Source organism: Mobula hypostoma, chromosome 3, assembly GCF_963921235.1.
Source record: "Mobula hypostoma chromosome 3, sMobHyp1.1, whole genome shotgun sequence".
In the NCBI taxonomy this organism is placed as follows: domain Eukaryota; kingdom Metazoa; phylum Chordata; class Chondrichthyes; order Myliobatiformes; family Myliobatidae; genus Mobula; species Mobula hypostoma.
In genome coordinates, this window is record NC_086099.1 from 208,162,063 (window position 1) to 208,183,444 (window position 21,382).

Here is a 21,382-nt window from a genome sequence, read left to right on the forward strand (position 1 = left end):
CAGTGTAAACATGCAGCTTGTGGGCTTTTAGTGGTTATCATCTGTGATGCAGCATATATGGGTAAAATGCTTAAGTTCCATTACAGAGTAGAACAAACAGATCTAATATGGGAAGCAGTCAGAAATCAAGAGTTTTAAGCTGACCCTGAAACAGTTGGAAAAAGATCGTTGAAGACATGAAACATATAATATGTGGAGTTCATTATCATAAAAGATAATCCATTCCCTAAATTGTAAAAACCTTTACACTTCTGTTATTTTTATAAAGTTTAGTTTTAGGAGAGAGATCCAAGAGGAATAGGAATCTTCTCAAAAAATGATTTGACACAACATGTTTATTGAGAATGCAAATGAACAGGGATGAAAATTTCCTTTTTTTGGACAGAGTAGAGATTTATAGCTTATTACTCAAAATCTTCTTTTCATAGGTTGATCTACATAATGGGCAAATGTGGTTTTCTCCCTCAGAAAAGTCTTCAAAGGCCTGCAGGCAAGTGTAATGGAAGGTGTGTGAGCAAGACAGCAACACTGCTTGCCGCACTATTGAATCACTTTTCTCTCCTCTGCCAGGTCCTTCAGCCTGGCACGATATGTTGCTTAAGCGATCCAATGGGGTGATACAAATTGGACAATCAAATATCTCTCTCTGGATTGCCTGAAGATAGATTAAAATAACACATTTGACAAAAGAACAACCAATGTAAGTTTACTATAACGGCTGCACAATACTGAATATACTGAACAAAGATAAACTGAATTTTTATTTTTAAAATTCACTAAATATTAAACTATTCAGTCTACTATTTTGATAGAGGTATTGGTCCCTTTTTAAACAAAAACTTAATTTTTCAGTGTAATTGTGCCAATTTATAGTCTCCTGTATTTAATGTACCAAGATTTCCACATTGGTCGATGCTTTTTAAGAAGACAATACATTTTCTAAACAAGGCTTCTTGACATTGAGCAGGGCCACCACCACTTCAAATATCATTATCCATCGCTAAATAGTGGAACATTACTTTTTGACTGTAGCCATATCATTGCCATATCCTTGTAACTTGACCTTTGTCTTGCACCGTACCGCAGTCACAGAACGAATTTCATGTAGTACTGTGCAAAAGTCTTAGGCACATACAGTTTTATAGCTAGGGTGCCTAAGTCTTTTGTACAGTATTGTTATTTGTCAATATTGAGCGGAGTGTGAGTTTTTAAATCCAGTGGGAGCAAAGGAATTTGGGAATGGTAAGAGTGGAGTGGGACAGGTGGCAGAGAAGGAGTGCCAAGGGTTGGGGGTGGTACCGGAGCAGACACACTCAGCTGTGAGACACCAGGCAAGGTCAGAATCACGATTAGAATCAGGTTTAATATCATCGGCATATGTTATGAAATTTGTTAGCTTTACGGCAGTATTACATTGAAATACATGATCAATAAATACAGAGAACAAAGAACTGAGTTACATTAAGTATATATATGTCTTTTAAAAGGTTAAGTTAAAATAAGTAATGCAAAAAAAACAAATAAAAAAAAGTAAAGTGTTCAGGGTTCAACATCCATTTAGAAATCGAATGGCAGAGAGGAAGAGGGGAAAGACATTTGATTCTAAACAATTGCTTTATTAATCATTATAGAATGTCTCTCTGGTGCTTCCTAATCCCTCCTTTCTCCTTTTCCCTTTTCCCAATCATGATTCCCCTCTCCTCGTCCCCTTCACACTCAGAATCAGAAACAGGTTTCTTATCACCGGCATATGACGTGAAATTTGTTAACTTAGCAGTAGCAGTTCAATGCAATACATAATCTAGCAGAGAAAATAATAACAACAATAAATAAAATAAATAATAATAAACAAGTAAATCAATTACATATGTTGAATAGATTTAAAAAAGTTCAAAAACAGAAATGCTGTATATTTTTTTAAAATGTGAGGTAGTGTCCAAAGATTCAATGTCCATTTAGGAATCAGATAGCAGAGGGGAAGAAGCTGTTCCCAAATCGCTGAGTGTGTGTCTTCAGGATTCTGTACTTCCTACCTGATGGTAATAGTGAGAAAAGGGCATGCCCTGGGTGCTGGAGGTCCTTAATAATGGACGCTGCCTTTCTGAGACACCGCTCCCTAAAGATGTCCTGGGTACTTTGTAGGTTAGTACCCAAGGTGAAGCTGACTAGATTTACAACCTTCTGCAGCTTCTTTCAGAACTGTGCAGTAGCCCCTCCATACCAGACAGTGATGCAGCCTGTCAGAATGCTCTCCACAGTACAACTATAGAAGTTTTTGAGTGTATTTGCTGACATGCCAAATCTCTTCAAACTCCTAATAAAGTATAGCTACTGTTTTGCCTTCTTTATAACTACTTCAGTACGTTGGGACCAGGTTAAATCCTCAGAGATCTTGACACTCGGGAACTTGAAGCTGCTCACTCTCTCCAGTTCTGATCTCTCTATGAGGATTGTTATGTGTTCCTTCATCTTACCCTTCCTGAAGTCCACAATCAGCTCTTTTGTCTTACTGATGTTGAGTGCCAGGTCGTTGCTGTGGCACCACTCCACTAGTTGGCATATCTCACTCCTGTGTCTCGTCACCACCTGAGGTTCTACCAACAATGGTTGTATCATCAGCAAATTTATAGATGGTATTTGAGCTATGCCTAGCCACACTGTCATGTGTATTTAGAGAGTAGAGCAGTGGGCTAAGCACACACCCCTGAGCTGCGCCAGTGTTGATTGTCAGTGAGGAGGAGATGTTATCACCAATCAGCACAGATTGTGGTCTTCCCGGTTAGAAAGTCGAGGATCCAATTGCAGAGGGAGGTACAGAGGCCCAGGTTCTGCAACTTCTCAAACAGGATTGTGGGAATGATGGTATTAAATGCTGTGTGGGCACATGGCCAAGTGGTTAAGGCCATTGTCTAGTGATCTGAAGGTCGCCAGTTCGAGCCTTAGCTAAGGCAGCGGGTTGTGTCCTTGAACAAGACACTTAATCACACATTGCTCTATGTCTGTGTGAGACGTGGCGCGCCACAATCTTTCATTCCGCACCTTGTGAGGCATGAAAACACCCGATGCTGGCCTGAGTTGGTGATCCCTCCCTCCCCCTAAAGTCGCTGAACAGCATCCTGACGTTTGTGTTGTCCATGTGGTTTAAAGCCGTGTGGAGAGCCATTGAGATTGCGTCTGCCGTTGACCTATTGTGGCACTAGGCAAATTGCAATGGGTCTAGGTCATGACCAACCTCTCAAAGCATTTCATCACTGTCGACGTGAGTGGTACCGGGCGATAGTCATTGAGGCAGCTCACGTTATTCTTAGGCACTGGTATAATCGTTGTCTTTTTAAAGAAAGTGGGAACTTCCACCCGTAGCAGTGAGAGGTTGAAAATATCCTTGAATACTCCTGCTAGTTTGTTGGCACAGGTTTTCAGAGCCTTACCAGGTGCTCCATGGGACCTTCCGCCTTGCGACGGTTCACTCTCTTTAAAGACAGCCTAACACCGGCCTCTGAGACGGAGATCACAGGACCATCAGGTGCAGCAGGGATCTTCACAGCCATAGTTGTGTTCTCCCTTTCAAAGTGAGCATAGAAGGCGAGTTCATCTGGTAGTGAAGCATCACTGCCATTCATGCTATTGGGTTTCGCTTTGTAGGAAGTAATGTCTTGCAGACCCTGCCAGAGCTGACATGCATCCGATATCGCCTCCAACCTCGTTCGAAATTGTCTCTTCACCTTTGAAATAGCCTTCAACAAACCATACCTGGGTTTCTGGTACAGGCCTGGGTTGCCAGACTTGAATGCTACAGATCTAGCCTTCAGCAGACAATGTACCTCCTGGTTCATCCACAGATTTTGGTTTGGGAATGTCCAGTAATTCTTTGTGGGCACACTCTTAGTCCACAGTAGAGAACCATATTAGAATCAGATTTATCACCACTTATTTCTTCAGCAGTACAATGCAATACATAAAATTATGTATTTTATGTATTATGCACACTAGCCACAGTATATATGTGCCTAAGACTTTGCCACAGTACTGAATGTCAATAATAATATAACTGATTCTATTCAACTCCTCACAAACTATTTATGGAACTGCAGACACAAGGAAATCTGCAGATGCTAGAAATTCACACAACACACACAAAAATGCTGGTGAACACAGCAGGCCAGGCAGCATCTATAGGAAGAGGTACAGTCGACGTTTTGGGTCGGGTCCCTGGGTAATGCGCTGTATAATTCTATGTTCTATGATGCTGGAGAAGTTGGAATGGGGGACATGGAAATGGATGAACTGATTAAGTGTTTTGCAACGGTCTTCACTGTGAAGTATGGTGGAAGTTCCAGGTTTCATGGGTATGAAGTGTGTGAAGTTACTATAACTAGAGAGAAGGTTCTTGGGAAACTGAAAGGTCTGAAGGTAGATAGGTCACCTGGACCAGATGGAGTACATCCCAGGGTTCTGAAAGAGATGGCTAAAGAGTTTGTGGAGGTATTAGTAACGATCTTTCAAGAATTACTAAATTCTGGAATGGTTGCGGAAGACTGGAAAATTACAAATGTCACTGCACTCTTCAAGAAGGGAGTGAGCCAGAAGAAAGGAAATTATAGGCCAGTTAGTCTGACCTCAGTGGTTGGGAAGATGTTGGAGTCGATTATGAAGTATGTGGTTTCGGGATACCTGGAGGAACATGACAAAATAGGCTGTAGTCAGCATGGTTTTCACAAGGGAAAATCTTGCCTGATAAATCTGTTGGAATTCTCTGAAGAAGAAACAAACAGGATTGACAAAGGAGAATTGGGTGATGTTATGTACTTGGATTTTCAGATGGCCTTTGACAAGGTGCCACACACGAGGCTGCTTAACAAGCTACCAGCTCATGGTATTACAGGAAAGATTCTAGCATGGATAAAGCAGTGGCTGATTAGCAGGAGGCAAATAGTGGAAATAAAGGGAGCCTTTTCTGGTTGTCGCCAGTGACTAATGGGGTCTCTGTTGGGACCGATCTGTTTTACGTTATATGTCAGTGATTTGGATGATGGAATTGATGGCTTTGTTACAAAGTTTGCCGACGATAGGAAGATGGGTGGAGGGACAGGTGGTTTTGAGGAAGTAGGGAGGCTAAGGAAGGACTTGGACAGATTAGGAGAATGGACAAAGAAGTGGCTGATGGAATACAGTGTCGTAAGTGTATGGTCATGCACTTTAGTAGAAGAAATGAAAGGGTTGACTGTTTACTAAATAGACAGGAAATACAAAAATCTGAGGTGCAAAAGGATTTGGGATTCCTTGTGCAGGATTCCCTAAAGGTTAATTTGCAGGTTGAGTCTGTGGTGAGGAAGGCAAATGCAATGTTAGCATTCATTTCAAAAGGACTAGAATATAAAAGTAATGATGTAATGTTGAGACTTTATAAAGCGCAGGTGAGACCTCACTTGGAGTATTGTGAGCTGTTTTGGACCCTTTATCTACGAAAGGATGTACTGAAACTGGATAGGGTTCAAAGGAGGTTCAGGAAAATGATTCTAGGATTAAATGACTCATCACATGAAGAGTGTTTGATGGCTCTGGGCCTGTACTCACTGGTGACTGGTGACCTCATTGAAACCGATTGAATGGTGAAAGGCCTTAATAGAGTGGATGCAGACAGGATGTTTCCTATGGTGAGAGTATCTAAGATTACAGCTTCAAAATTAGAGGGGTGTCCTTTCAGAATGGAAATAAGGAGGAATTTCTTTAGCCAGAGAGTGGTGAATCCGTGGAACTCATTGCCACCGGCAGCTGAGGAGGCCAAATCTTGATGTATATTTAAGGCAGAGGCTGATAGGTTCTTGATTAGTCAGGGTGTGAAAGGTTATAGGGCGATGGTAGGAAATTGGGGCTGAGAGGGAAGGTGGATCAGCTATGGTAAAATGGTGGAGCATACTTGATGGGCCAAATGGCCTAATTTTGCTCCTGTAGTTTATGGTCTTATGGTCTAAAAAGACTTCTTCCAGCACTAATGTGATACTACAGGCGCTGAAAAGAACATGCCAAACCACTTGAAGTTGCGTGGTGCTTTTACTTGGGTCATTAAAGAAATGCATAGGGTAATCCTCCTCCTTATCAATGGTGCAATTCCCAGAAGCAGCTCTATCAGAAAGAGTGACCAAAGGCCCCCATGTCATTGCTTTCAACACATTAGTTGAGGCCAGATCTGTTGTGCTGACAAGAACCAGCATTGGATATCCACGACTATAGCAAGCTTGCTGTATTTGCCAACTGCTAGGAAAGGCTTCCGTGCTAATATAGTAGTTGGAATATTCCCAGCATTGGGGATGGCGCTAAAGACACTACCTTTTCTCCAGATTTATTATCTGATATTTGAACTTGCTGGAAAACCATGGGGTTTGGGGGGAAAGAGACCCTCTCCTGTACAAATGCTTGGTGGGCTCAGTATAATAGTTTATGAACAATGTGCAATAAATAACTTCTGATACCATTGTATGGTTTAATTCCATTAGAACTGATTTTCTAATGGTAAACAAATAAAAGAAAGAAAAAATGCTTAACATTATGGAGGGTTCATCAAAAACTACTGGCATTCGGGGAGTTTCCACATGCTTTTCCCTCACATCTCGTTTCAATTCATTTTTATCATCATGACTTTTAGACAGATGTTCTTAATATCATGAAAAAAAAATCCTTGGGTGTTACAGATAAAGAAAATCTTGCATGACAGTTGCCTTTCTACCTGCTCATGTTTTGTTCCTTTAGAACTGGCCACTCCGAGAACACCTTTCTGAATTCTGAGGTTTATGTTTGCATTACAGTATCTGTCCAGCAATGACATATTCAGAGTTAATAGCTACTGTGAAGCATCCATAATTAAACAAGAATACTTTTCATTACTGACCTTAATCTGTATTTGCTCCCATTCTTCCTCAGATATGGTCTGAACATATTGTCTCTCAAACCGCTGCAACACTCTTCTGCTTGTAGCCACTGAGTGGTCAATTTCAGAAAACAGTTCATCGATATTTATACTGCACAATCTCACTAACCTGTCATTAATCTCGTGCAACTGTGGAAATATATAATAAAAATGTTGGTTAGTAGACTGCCAGTAGAAACAGAACTTGACAGCTCAGCTGCAAAAGTAAGAATCTGCAGATGCTGGAAATCTCAAATAAAAACAAAATGCATGAAATAAGCAGTAGGTCCAACAGCATCGACGGAGAGAAAGAGAGACAGTTAAGATAAGGGATAATCTTCAACAAATACATTCATCTTCCTTTTGCACAACATGTGACTCCAATCAGAGAGAGGTTGGTCAGGATAGGACTTTATTCCTTGGAATGTAGAAGATTGAGGGAAGGTTTGATAGAAGTACACAAAATTGTCAGGGTTATAGATAGGGCAAGTGCAAAAAGGCTTTATCCACTGAGGTTAGATGGGAGTACAACTAGAGGTCATGGGTTAAGGGTGAAAAGTGAAATGTTTAAGGGGACCATGTGAGGAAACTTCTTCACATAGAGGGTCTTGAGAGTGTGAAATGAACCGACGGCACAAATGGTGCATGCGAGCTCGATTTCCATGTTTAAGAGAAGTTTGGATAGCGACATGGATGACAGGGTTATTGGTTGCTATGGTCCCTGTGCAGGTCGATGGGAGTAGGCAGTTTAAGTTGTTCAGTAGAGACTAGACAGGCTGATGAGCCTGTTTCCGTGCTGTGCTATTCTATGAGTCTAATGATGGGCAACCTTATGAAATGTTTCGAAGTATGAGATAAGGTGGATGGTAACAGCCTTTTACTTAGGAGAGGGGAGTCCAAAACTAGAGGGCAAATGGCTTCCATTTCAGGTATTAGTACATAGTTTATAGCAGATATATGTACCTTAAGGCACCAAAGCCAACCGAGAAAAGTGGTCCAGCTGTATCTGATAAGAGAGGTTAAAGAACTGAGGAACAGACTTGTAATGGTTGAGGGAATAAGTACACTAAGTCAGAGGATCAAGTAAACTTCAAACTTCAGTAAAGGAAGACAAAGGAATTGATAAGATAAAGTAGAATATGAGAGTAAGTTACCAAGAAACCTAGAAGGACTGTGAAAGCTTCTATAGATGTATGAATAACAATTTAGCAAAAAAATTTACATGGCTTCCTGACACTGTAATAGAAGAAATTATTTACTGGGGAATAAGGAAATGCAGAAAATAATTTGTTTATCTTTACAAAACATCCTGGAGTACTGGTCTCGGTCAACAATGAATTGGGCATTGCAAGAAATTAAAATATCTTTGGTTTAAAATGATTTGACTGAAAGCGATAAATTTGGAAAAAGTAACTGAATGTATAGGGAGGTGGTAGATAAAATATAAAGTGGAAAAAGACCAGACCAAACCCCTCACTTGAAATATTCTAGAAGCAGAAAGGTTATACCTGCAATAAAATGCAGGAAGTTATGTTGCAGCTATAGTATATAAAACTAAAAACAAGCAAGAATCTGCAGATGCTGGAAATTCCTCTGAGGGTTTCGACCCAAAATGTCAACTGTACTCTTTTCCATAGATGCTGCCTGGCCTGCTGAGTTCCTCCAGCATTTTGTGTGTGTTGCTCATAAAACCCTAGATGGGCTGCATCTGGAGTATTTCACACAGTTCCAGCCACCCTACTACAGGAAGAAGGTTAAGGCTTTGAAGAAGGTGCAGAAGAGACATACCAGGATGTTGCCTGGATTACAGGGCATTTGCTACATGACAGGTTGGACAAACTTGGTTTGTTTTCCTCGAGAGTGGTGGAGGCTGAGGGGAGATCTGATAGAGATTTGTAAGATTATGAGAGGCAGAGTAAACAGACAAAATCTTTATAATAACAGAGGGCACATATTTAAGATGAGAGCCGGTAAATTCAAAGGAGATGTGAGGGGCACAGAGCGGGGTGTGTGCCTGGGATGCTAATAGAGGCAGAAATAGTCAGGACTTTTAAGAGATGTTTAGATAGGTACATGAACGTGAGGAAAATAGAAGGATATGGACATTGTGTAGGCACAAGAGATTAATTTAGTTAGCCATTCGATTCGACACAACACTGTGGGCCAAAGGGCCTGTTTCTGTGCTGTACTCTTCTACTTTCTATAATGAAATGTTGCCAGGTTGTTTCCTGGAATGGATAGGATTGTCCTATGAGGAGAATTTTAACACAAATATGTTAATAAAATATAATTCAAAATCGAGCACATTGTGCCACATAGGTAAACAGTAAACAGTTTGCTGTCCTGGTGATGAGGTAGCAGGGTATTCATTAGTCTCACAGCGTGGAGGAAAAAATGTTACCCAGTCTGGCAGTCCTCATCCTGATGCTCCTGTACCTCCTGCCTGATGGTAGTGGGTCAAAGAGGTTACGGGATGGGTGGTAGGGATCCTCAACAATGTTTTGGGCCCTCCATATACAACAGCCCCGGTAAATGTCACAAATACTGGAGGAGGGAGACACTGGTGATCCTCTGTAGGGTCTTGTCATCTGATGTTTCACAATTTCTATATCACACAATGATGCAGCCAGACAGGCCACTCATGATGGTGCTCCTGTGGAAAGTTGTTAGAATGGGGACAGGGAACCTTGCACCTCTCAATCTGCTCTGAAAGTGTAGACTCTGCCGTGTCTTTCTGACTAACAAGGAGGTGTTGTGGGTTGAGGTCAGTTCGTCCATTATGCGTACCCCAAAGAAATTTGTGCTCTTCACTCTCGCCATGGCAGAGCCATTGCTGTGCAATGGAAGTGGTTGACCTGCTCCTTCCTGATGTCCACAGTTATCTCTTTTGTCATGTCCACGTTGAGACTCGGGTCATTATTGTTCTTACACCGTTTGACAAGCCTCTCTATCTCCTCTCTGTATACCAACTTATTATTGTTGCTATGAGGCCAACCACGATTGTACCATCAGTGAAGTTGATGATGTGGTTTGAGCTGGAGCTGCCAGTGCAGTCGTCAGTCAGCAGCGGGCTGAACACACAACTATGGCGGAGGGGAGGCATCAGTGCTCAGCGTGATGGAGCTTGAGATGTCGCTGCTAACTCAGACTGATTGGGGTCTTTCTGTCAAGAAGTCTAAGAGCCAGTTACGGAGCATGGTGTTGAGTCCTAACGAGGACAGTTTACCCACCTAACTCTAAGGGACGGTTGTGTTAAACGCTGACCTGAAATCAATGAACAACATCCTGGAATATGAGGCTTCGTTTTCTAAGTGCGACAGGGTGGAGTAGAGGGCCAAGACTATGGCATCATCAGTGGACTAGTTTGAGCAGAAGGCAAACTGCAGATGCTAAAACTAGAGCAAAAAACTGATGTCCTGATCCAACTGTCAGCCATCCCTTTGCTTCCCTAAATGCTGCTTGACCTACTGAGATCTTCCAACAGCTTTTTTGGGGGGATCAAGTTAAGAAAAAAAATGTTTGTTATCATGTTCTACCAGACTTGTTGCCATGCCATCTTCTACTAGAAGAATTCTGGGATGCCAATCGTCCATCCATTTGGTGGACAGACATCATCAGCCAATGATTAAAGAATGAGGAGCTGCAGCATTTCAGCATCTGCCTATAATTTCCTGTTTCATGGCTTGACATCAGACTAGCTACTGCTTTCCTTTTTGCCTGCATCTATTCCCAATAACTAACCTTGCAAAAACTGACAAATATTAAAGCTATTTAAACTGTCTAAAATCAAAATTAATTTCTTTCTTCCATCAGCCACATTCTTAATTCCTCCTAATTCATCATTTAGGTTTAAGCAGCAAGCCTTCAAATGTCAGTTCACAATACTGCCTGCCTCCCTACAGAATATACTTTGTTTAAGGCCACATCCGTACAAAAAGTATTTGAAATTTCATCAATTGGCCAAATCTGCCAATTTATAATGAGGTTAGCAGATAGTTATACGTTGATCTTTCATTAATCCTGTTATAGTTACTATTTTATAGATTTGCTGAGTATGCCTGCAGAAAAATGAACCTCAGGGTGACATATATGTACCTTGATTATAAAATTTATTTTGAGTTTTGAGGTACACGAGAAGTCTCCTCCACCCCCGTTTCTTCCCCTAGGTAGATTGTGATTCCTGATTTTAGAATTACATATTGTTACTTCCCGCTTTTTTAAGATTCGAAGTATAATAGGACAATGTTTGATGACATAAAGTACGTCTTAGCTAAATGGGGTTAAGTATGCGCTCATGAAGTGTAGCAACTTTTTAGGAATGTTCTTGGGTATAACAGAATGTGTGCTTGGATTCACGCATGCATTTTGTGTCTTGATTGTGACAGGATTCAGGCATGCCAGGCTTTGCGGCAGTACCTGGGGTCTGAAAGACATCACAGGAGAGGAAAAAAGAAGAGCATGTCATTTTGGTGGTAGCCTTTCAAATTCACCTTCAGCAATCAAACTAAAATTCTTAAATTGTGGATACATAACCACTTATAATATTGCATTAACTTTTAGATGCTATTTTCAGTTATAAACAATCTTGCAGAATAAACATTTATAATTTATCACTATTTTAATTTTGAAAGAGTCAATATGAAGTTATTTCAGAATCTATAAACCGTCTAAATAAATGCAAGTTGGTGGACTTTTCTCACTTCAGAAAACTTTCATTTAAACGCCAACAAATTGGTTACTAATGTGTTGACCTCCAGTAAGCCTCAAAACTAAACTAAAAAAACAAGGAATTTACAACATATCAATGAAGATAAGACTTGATTGGTTTAATATCTTCTCAGTCACACTCTTCAAAACCTCTTCAAGTTAGCAACAGATTGTTTGCTATCTCTGAGTGATAAAGGAAGCTCTCCGACTAAGCAAACCTCAAAACCATTACACTGTTTGGTGAGATTTAAGTCAAAATTGTTCAAATCCTGAAACAAGGCTGCCTTCCTTTTGTGGGGAATAAATGAAGCTGAGCAAATTGTTTCACAAAAGACTCTGACTTACTACCTTTTAAAAACATCTATACAACCAGTAAAGCTGCTGATAATATGATGCATTTGAATAGATTTAATTGCTGCAATAAATGGTCATACTTCAATTACATGACATTTGTACAAAGATTTTATAGATAAAGATCAAAGAACTGTACCATGAAGAACCCTACATTCCAAGGAACACGTCTCACTCAGGTAAACATTCTTGTATAGTGTATTGGTATAACAAAGTTTCAGTGACCTTTTAGGCAACTTTGATCTAAATTATTAACAAACTTAAATGGATTACTGGAAACTACTGTATCACCAACACAAACCATAAAGCTGTCCGAAGCTGTTTGATAGAACTTGTGTTTAAACATGTGAACAGTGGTATTTTCAATCCACAAACTGCAATATTATTTGACTAATTGGTCCAAAGTATAATGCCGCAGTTTTGTTAGCTCACTAGGTTTTAGAATTGTTTGCTTACTGTATTTATTTTCTTTTTTAACTTTGTGAATTTTAAGACTCTAATTTACTTAAGGCAGTGTTCGTAGAACAGCTTAAGACAGCTAAATCAGGCTGCACTAATAAATATGTTAAAAATATAATTAGTTTCTCAATTAATTTTGAATGTGCAAATATGACCAATTGCTCCAAAGGAATTCATATCAGTGTAATAGGACAACTGAATTCTATTTTAATCTAACATTCCCAAATTACATCAGAGTTCAAATTTACCTCTGGTGGACCATGAGATATCACACATGGTTATTGACAAATGCCATAAATCCTGAGTCACATTTTGAGTTGTGCTGCATGCAAAGAAGCCCAATGCATTCATGCCAACCAAGATATCTGAACTTATCCCATTTGTATGCATTTGGCCCATATGCCTCTCAATCTTTCCTATCCATGTACCTGTCTGAATCCCTTTTAAACATTGTATTTGTACTTGCCTTTGCAAGTTTCTTTGGCAATTCCACATACCCACCACCACCTGTGTGGAAAAAATTTCCCCTTTTAAATGTTTCTACTCTCAACTTAAGATTTATATTCACAGTTTTTAGACTCCCGTGCCCTGGGAAAAAGACTGGGACCGTTGAGAAATACAACACTCATGATCTTACACAGCTATATGGGATCAGCCCTCAGCCTCCTATACTCCAGGGAAAATGGTCCCATACTAACCAGCTTCTCCTCATAGGTTAAGCTGTCCAGTCACGGCAACATCCACGTGCATCTTTTCTGCACCCTTTCCAGCTTAATGACATAATAAGACCATAAGACATAGGAGCAGAATTAGGCCATTTGGCCAATCGAGCCTGCTCCATTGTTCCATCAAGGCTGATCCCAGATCCCACTCAACCCTGTACACTTGCCTTCTCACCATATCCTTTGATCAGGAAACTATCAACTTCCATCTTAAATACACCCACATACTTGGCACCCACCGCAGTCTGTGGCAGAGCATTCTATAGATTTACTACTCTCTGGCTAAAAAAATTCCTCCATGCCTCTGTTCTAAAGGGTTGCACCTTGCCAACTAATTTTGAGGCTGTGCCCTCTAGGTCTGGATACCCTCACCACAGAAAACATACTCTCCACATCCACCCTATCTAGTCCTTTCAACATTCGGTGGGTTTCAATGAGATTCCCCCGCATTCTTCTAAGTTCCACTGAATACAGGCCCAAAGCTGCTAAACACTTTTCATATGTTAACCCCTTCATTCCCAGAGTCATCCTTGTGAACCTTCTCTTGACTTTCTCCAATGACAACACATCCAGTCTGAGATATGGGACCCAAAACAGTTGACCATACTCCAAGTGCGGCTTGACTAGTGTCCTATAAAGGCTCAGCATTAACTCTTTGCTCTTACATTCTATTCCCCTTGATATAAATGGCAACATTACATTTGGCTTCCTTACCACAGACTCTACCTGTAAATTAGCCTTCTGCCAGTCTTGCATGAGGACTCCTAAGACCCTCTGCACCTCTGATGTTTGAAACTTCTCACCATTTAGATAATAGTCTGCACTATTGTTCCTTTTACCAAAAATTCATTATCGACATTTCCCAACACTGTATTCCATCTGCAACTTTTTTTGCCTATTCTTCCAACTTGTCTAAGTCCAGCTACAATCGCATTGCTTCCTCAGCACTACCTACCCCTCCACCTATCTTCGTATCATTTGCAAACTTTGCCACAAAGCTATCAATTCCATTATCTAAATTATTGATAAACAATGTGAAAAGTAGCGGTGCCAATACTGACCACTGAAGAACACCACTAGCAACTGGCAGCAAACAAATAAAGGCCCCCTTTATTCCCACTTGCTGCCTCCTGCCCGTCAGCCATTCCTCTATCCATGCCAGTATCTTACCTGTGACGCCATAGGATTTTATCTTGTTAAGCAGCTTATGTGTGGCACCTTATCAAACGCCTTCTGAAAATCCAAGTAAATGACATCCACTGCCTCTCCTTTGTCCACCCTGCTTGTTACTTCCTCGAAGAAATCTAACGGATTTGTCAGGCAAGATTTCTCTGACTTTGACTTATTTTTATCATAACTCTCCAAGTACCTCATCCTTAATAATAGACTCCAACAACTTCCCAACCACTGAGGTTCGGCTAACTGGCCTATAATTTCCGTTTTTTTACCTTCCTCCTTTCTTAAAGAGTGGAGTGACATTTGCAATCTTCCAGTCTTCTGAGACCACGCCAGAATCAAGTGATTCTTGAAAGATCATGACCAAGGCATCTGTTATCTCTTCAACAACCTCTCTTAAGACTCTGGGATGTAGTCCATCTGGCCTAGATGACTTATCCAGCTTAAGATCTTTCAGTTTGCCTAGCACTTTTTTTTTGTAATAGCCATGGAACTCACTCCTGCTCTCTGATGCTCATGGACCTTTGGCACTCTGCCAGTGTCTCCACAGTGAAGACAGATGCACAGTACCGATTAAGTTCATCTGCCATTTCTTTGTCCCCCATTACTACCTCACCAGCATCATTTTCTAGTGGTCCAATATCAACTTTCACCTCCCTTTTACTCTTTACATAACTGAAAAAACTTTTAGTATCCTGCTTTATATTATTGGCTCGTCTGACCTCATATTTCATCTTTTTCCTTCTTACAGCTCTTTTAGTTGCCTTTTGTTGGATTTTCAAAGCTTCCCTATCATCTAACTTCTCAATCACTTGTGCTACCTTATATGACCTTTCTTTGGCTTTTATGCAGTCCTAAACTTCCCTTGACAGCCACGGTTGCCTAGCCATGCCATTGGAGAACAGCTTCTTTTGTGGGACATGTCTGTCCAGCGCCTTGTAAACTATTCCCAGAAATTTCAGCCGTCTCCACTCTGCCATCATCCCTACCAGTATCCTCCTCCAATCCACCTGGGCAAGCTCCTCTCTCAAGCCTCCGTAATTACCTTTATTCTATTGCGATACTAATACATAGGACTTGTGTTTCTCCCTCTCAAATTGCAGTTTGAATTCAATTATATTATGCCTCCTAAGGGTTCCTTTACATTAAGCTTCCTAATAAGATCTAAAGCTGGGTGACAGGAAATGTAGACAATACTCCATGCGTGGTCTCACCAGTGACTTGAACAGTTACAACATGATGTTCCAACTCCAGTACTCAAAGCCATGACTAATTAGAGCAAGCATGTTAAATGTTGTCATTTTCACCCTGTCTACTTGTCTTCAGGGAACTATGTACTTGTATCCAATAGGTCTCTATGTTCTACATCATAATCCTTCACCACCAACTCTGGTGTCATCTACAATTTTACTATTTATGTTAAAAACAATGTTATCTAAGTTGTTAACGTGCTGTATTGATCCCTGCGCACATAACTAGTCAGGGGCCTCCAATCAGAATGGCAATCCTTCACTATCACTCTCTGTCTCCTTCTACCAAGCCTATTTTGTATCCAACTGGCTAATTTACCCATGATCTCACATGATCTAACCTTCCAGACCAGCTGGACTTTGTCAAACACCTTGCTAAAATCCACGTAGGCCATTGTCTACCTGGGGATACAAATTGACAATAAACTGGACTGGTCAAAGAACACTGAGGCTGTCTACAAGAAGGGTCAGAGCCGTCCCTATTTCCTGAGGAGACTGAGGTCCCTTAACATCTGCCGGACGATGCAGAGGATGTTCTACGAGTTGGTGGTGGCCAGTGCGATCATGTTTGCTGTTGTGTGCTGGGGCAGCAGGCTAAGGGTAGCAGACACCAACAGAATCAACAAACTCATTGGTAAGGCCAGTGATGTTGTGGGGATGGAACTGGACCCTCTCACGGTGGTGTCTGAAAAAAGGATGCTGTCTAAGTTGCATGCCATCTTGGACAATGTCTCCCATCCACTACATAATGTACTGGTTGGGCACAGGAGTACATTCAGCTAGAGACTCATTCCACCGAGGTGCAACACAGAGCGTCATAGGAAGTCATTCCTGCCTGTGGCCATCAAACTTTACAACTCCTCCCTTGGAGGGTCAGACACCCTGAGCCAATAGGCTGGTCCTGGACTTATTTCCTGGCATAATTTACATATTACTATTTAATTACTTATGGTTTTATTACTAATTATTTATTGTGCAACTGTAACAAAAACCAATTTCCCCCGGGATCAATAAAGTATGACTATGACTATGACTATTGCCCTACCCTTGTCAGTATTCATTACCTCCTCAAAAAACGCATATTTGTGAGATATGATTTCCTGCACATAGTCATGTTGACTATCTCTAATTAGAACATGCCTTTCCAAATGCTGGTGTATTCTGCCCCTCAGAATTCCCTCCAGTAACTTTCCCAATACTGCTATTAGACTCACTAGCCTGTAGTTCCCTGGCTTGTCCTTGCAGCCCTTCTTTAAATAAAGGCACAATATTAATTCTCATCCAGTCTCCAGTGGCTAACAATGTTGCTAGTTTCTCTGCCAAAGCCCCTTACAATTTCTTCACTAGCTTTCCACAATGTCCGAGTATAAACTTTTTCAGGCCACGGGGCCTGAACATTGAACATACCTTAACACTGCCAGTTATCTCCTCTATTGTAATGTACAAATGTTCTAACACATCATTGACCCAACCAGTACCCTCCACCACAACTCTCCTCCATCTAACGTAACATGTCCTCACTCTTAATAATTTCCCATTTGGCTCCTCCCACTTCCTTCAAACAAAAAGTGGGAGCTATGGGCAGTCGCATGGATCCCAGCTATGCCTGCCTTTTTGTTGGTCTATGTTCCAAGCCTACCCTGTTAGCCAGCCCCCCACTTTTCTTACGCTACATCGATGACTGCATTGGTACTGCTTCCTGCACCCATGAGGAACTCGTTGACTTTATACACCTTGCCTCCAACGTCCACCCTCCCCTCAAATTTAGCTGGATCATTTTCGACACCTCCTTCCCTTTTCTCGTTTTCTCTGTCTCTATCTCTGGAGATAGCTTAACTACTGATGTCTATTATAAACCCACGGACACGCACAGCTACCTGGATTATACCCTTTCCCACCCTGTTACTTTTAAAAATGGCAACTCCTTCTCTCAACCACTGCATCTGCTCTCAGGATGAGGCTTTTCATTCCAGAATGAAGGAGATGTCTCTCTTCTTCAGAGGAAGGGGCTTCCCTTCCTCCCCCATTAATGCTGCCCTCACCCGCATCTCTTCTATTTCACGCTCACCTGCTCTCACCGCACCCTCCTACCACCCTACCAGGGATAGGGTTCCTCTTGTTCTCACCTACCACCCCACCAGCCTCTGCATCCAGCACATAATTCTTTGCAACTTCCGCCATCTCTAACGGGATCCTGGCACCAAGCACATCTTTCCCTCCCCCCCCCACCTTGACTTTCTGCTTTCCACAGGGACTGCTCCCTACCCGACTCCCTTATCCATTTGTCCCTCCCCACTGATCTCCCTCCTGGCACTTATCCTTGCAAGCAGAACAAGTGCTACACCTGCCTCTGTACCTCCTCCCTCACTACCATTCAGGGCCCCAAACAGTCTTTCCAAGTGAGTCTGTTGGGGTCATATACTCTGTCTGGTGCCCCCGGTGCGGCCTCCTGTATATCGGAGAGACCCGAATAGATTGGGAGACCACTTTGCCGAGAACCTATGATCCGTCTGCAAGAAGAAGCAGGACTTCCCAGTGGCCACCCATTTTAATTCCACTTCCCATTCCCATTCTGATATGCCCATCCATGGCCTCCTCTACTGTTGCGATGAGGCCACACTCAGGTTGGAGGAACAACACATATTCTGGCTGGGTAGCCTCCAACCTGAAGGCATGAACATGGATTTCTCAAACTTCTGGTAATGTCCCCGCAGCCCCTCCCCCTCCCTCCTTCACTATTTTCCATCCCCTTTTCCTTCTCTCACCTTGCCTGCCCATTGCCTCCCTCTGGTGCTCCTTCCCCCTTTTCTTTCTTCCATGACTTTCTGTCCTCTCCAATTGGATTCCCCCTTCTCCGGTCTGGTATATCTTTCACCAATCAGCTTCCCAGCTGTTTACTTCACCCCTCCGTCTCCCAGTTTCACCTATCACCTTGTGTTTCTCGCTCCCCTCGACCCTTTTAACTCTACTCCTCATATTTTTCTCCAGTCCTGCCGAAAGGTCTCAGCCCAAAACATCGACTGTACTCTTTTCCATAGATACTGCCTGGCCTGTTGAGTTCCTCCAGCATTTTCTGTGTATTACATCATTATTCATTTCCCCTAATTCCAACCTTATCCACGGTAAGTACAGATGGGAAACATTCATGTAACACTTTGCCTTTCTCTTGCGGCTCTACATATCGATGATTCCTTTGATCGTTAAGTAGACCTTTTTGTTCCTTAGTTCCCTTTTGCTTTGAACATACTTGTAGATCTCTCAGAATTCTGCTTTATTTTATTTGCCAAAGCTATCTCACGTCCTTGGATTGATTCCAGCTGCCTCTACCTGAGATACACCACCTCCTTTTCCTGACCAATGCTTCAGTCTGCCTTGTTATCCAATATTCTCTAATCTTGTCAGCCATGCCTTTCACTCTAACAAGACCATGCTGTCCCTGAACTCTCCCCATCTCATTTTTAAAAGTCTTCCATTTTCTGGACAGCTAGTTGCCTGCAAACAGCCTCTCCCAAGCAAACTTGGCAAGCTCTTGTTTAATGTCTTCAGAATTTGCCTTGCTCCAATTTAGAGCTTCAATTTGTGGAGCAATCCTATCTCTTTTTATGACTATGGAAAAACCAATGGAATTACAGCCACTTGATCCAAAGTGTACCCTCACTGACATTTCAGTTACTGTTCCTACTTTATTTCCAGCAGTTTGTTACCATTTTCTAGTTGGAGCACTTGCATACTGTTCAAGAAAACTTTACTGGATATATAAAACTAATTTTGCTAAGTATCAGCTAATACGGGCGAAGTTGAAATCCGCTACTATAACATCCTTATTATTCATACAGCTATCTGCATTCTTTGTACATATTTTACCTTCTAATTTCCACTGACCGTCAAAGTGATCATCCCCTTATTTCTAATTTCTATCCAAACAGCCTCAGAGGATGATTCTAAAAATATCCTTTCTAAGTGCCACTGTGATGTTCTCCCTAAACAAAATGCAACACTTAGTCCTGACGAAGGGTCTCGGCCCGAAACGTCGACTGTACCTCTTCCTAGAGATGCTGCCTGGCCTGCTGCGTTCACCAGCAACTTTGATGTGTGTTGCTTGAATTTCCAGCATCTGCAGAATTCCTCGTGTTTATGCAACACTTCTTCCTCACTCATCTCCACCTCTATCACACCTGTAAGCATCTATACCCCTAAACACAAAACTGTCAGTCCCAACCCTGTCTCTGTTAATGCTACAGTACCCCAGTCCCATGCCTTGGATAGCATAACTTGAGGTCTTCTACTTTATCTGTAGGTTTCTTTATTTTAAATAAATGCAGTTTAGTCGACCAAAACTTCCTCACTTCCTGTCTTGGTCCAGCCATCCTGTCTACTGAACATGTTCACTTTAACTTTCATATTTGCCTCAACTTGCCCATACTTGCCTCACTGCTTTGGTTTCCACCACCTCTGCCAAACTAATTTCAACCCTCCTGATCGGAATTAGCAACTCTTCCTTCCCTCTTGAACAAGTCACCTCTGCCCAAGTAATCCCAATGGTCCAAAAACTTGAACCTTTCCTTCCTGCACCAGCTCCTCAGCCACTCATTTATCAGAATCCAAGTCAGGTTTAATATCACTGGCAGAGTCGTGAAATTTGTTGTTATGCAGCAGCAGTACATCATAATAAAAATTGTAAATTACAGTGAGAAATATATATATATTGTACAAACGTTTGTATATTAAAAAAGCTAAATTGAATAAGTAGTGCAAAAAGAGGGAAAAAAGTAGTGAGGTAGTGTCCGTGGGCTCAACGTCCATTTGGTAATCTGGTGGCAGAGGGGAAGAAGCTATTCGTGAGTCATTGAGTGTTTGCTTTCAGGATCCTGTACTTCCTCCCTGATGGTAGCAATGAGAAGAGGGCATGTCCTGTGGATACTGCCTTATTTTCCTGTACCTTCTTATTTCTACCTTCACTAGCACATGGCACCAGAAGTAAACTAGAGATTACAGCCCTTGAATTTCTGCTTTATTAACCATCTGCCTAATTCCTTATGTTCACTTAGCATGACTATCCCTTTTTACCAACGCCATCATTGCTACCAAAGTGTACAATGATCTCTGCCCTCTTCCCCCCGAAAATGTTCTGCAAATCTTTGACCTTGGTCCCTGGCGCCTTGGAGGCAACATATCATCCTGCAGTGGTGCTTGTAGCCACAGAATCTCCCATTTGTCCCCCAGTTATTGATTTTCCTATCACTAAATCTTTTTTGTCTCCATCCTCTCCTGCTGTGCAACAGAGCCAATTTTGCCACAGACCTGACTGCTGCTGCTGCTCTCCTCTGAAAGGCCATCCGAATTTTAAAATCTAAACCTGTAATTTCATCAATGAGTTAAATTAACATTTCTCTACACTCCAAAATGATAGTACTTTAATGTACTTCACTGCCTGTGGGATGCAAAAAGTTCTATATAAAGATAATGTTTTGATTGTATTGTCCAAGCCACTCTTTTATTCTTAAAAGCTGCCATTATTTTACTGTGCTGGCTTTGTTGTTTGCTTTGGCGCAATGCTGAAAAACAAATAACACTATTACTGTCCCAGATTAATTAATAATTTATATCACACTTTCTACCATTTCCCTGTTGATTAGTGTGTATTCAAACAATCAACCAGATGAAGATTGCCCAAATGCCTAGACTTAAAAAAATTGCTAACACTTTTTTATTATCTAAGCCATTGTGAACTAGGCTTGAACTTAGAAGCATAAATGCCAGTTATTTCAGATGGTTGAGATTCACTGCTTATTTACAATAACAATTATAAGCTT

General features: G+C 41.5%; 1 protein-coding gene across 3 annotated transcripts in view; it reads right to left on the reverse strand.

Moving 5' to 3' along the window:
- Positions 1-336: 336 nt before the first annotated feature.
- The window catches only part of rnf32 (ring finger protein 32), a 60,129-nt gene continuing 39,083 nt past the window's right edge, over positions 337-21,382 (reverse strand). For all 3 annotated transcript variants that reach the window (XM_063042416.1, XM_063042414.1, XM_063042415.1), the window contains 2 exons: positions 6,887-7,054; positions 337-655 (listed from right to left, as the gene is read on the reverse strand). In XM_063042416.1, coding sequence (XP_062898486.1) covers positions 395-655; positions 6,887-7,054 — 429 coding nt within the window. In that variant the 3' untranslated portion in view covers positions 337-394. The remainder of the gene's footprint in view (positions 656-6,886; positions 7,055-21,382) is intronic.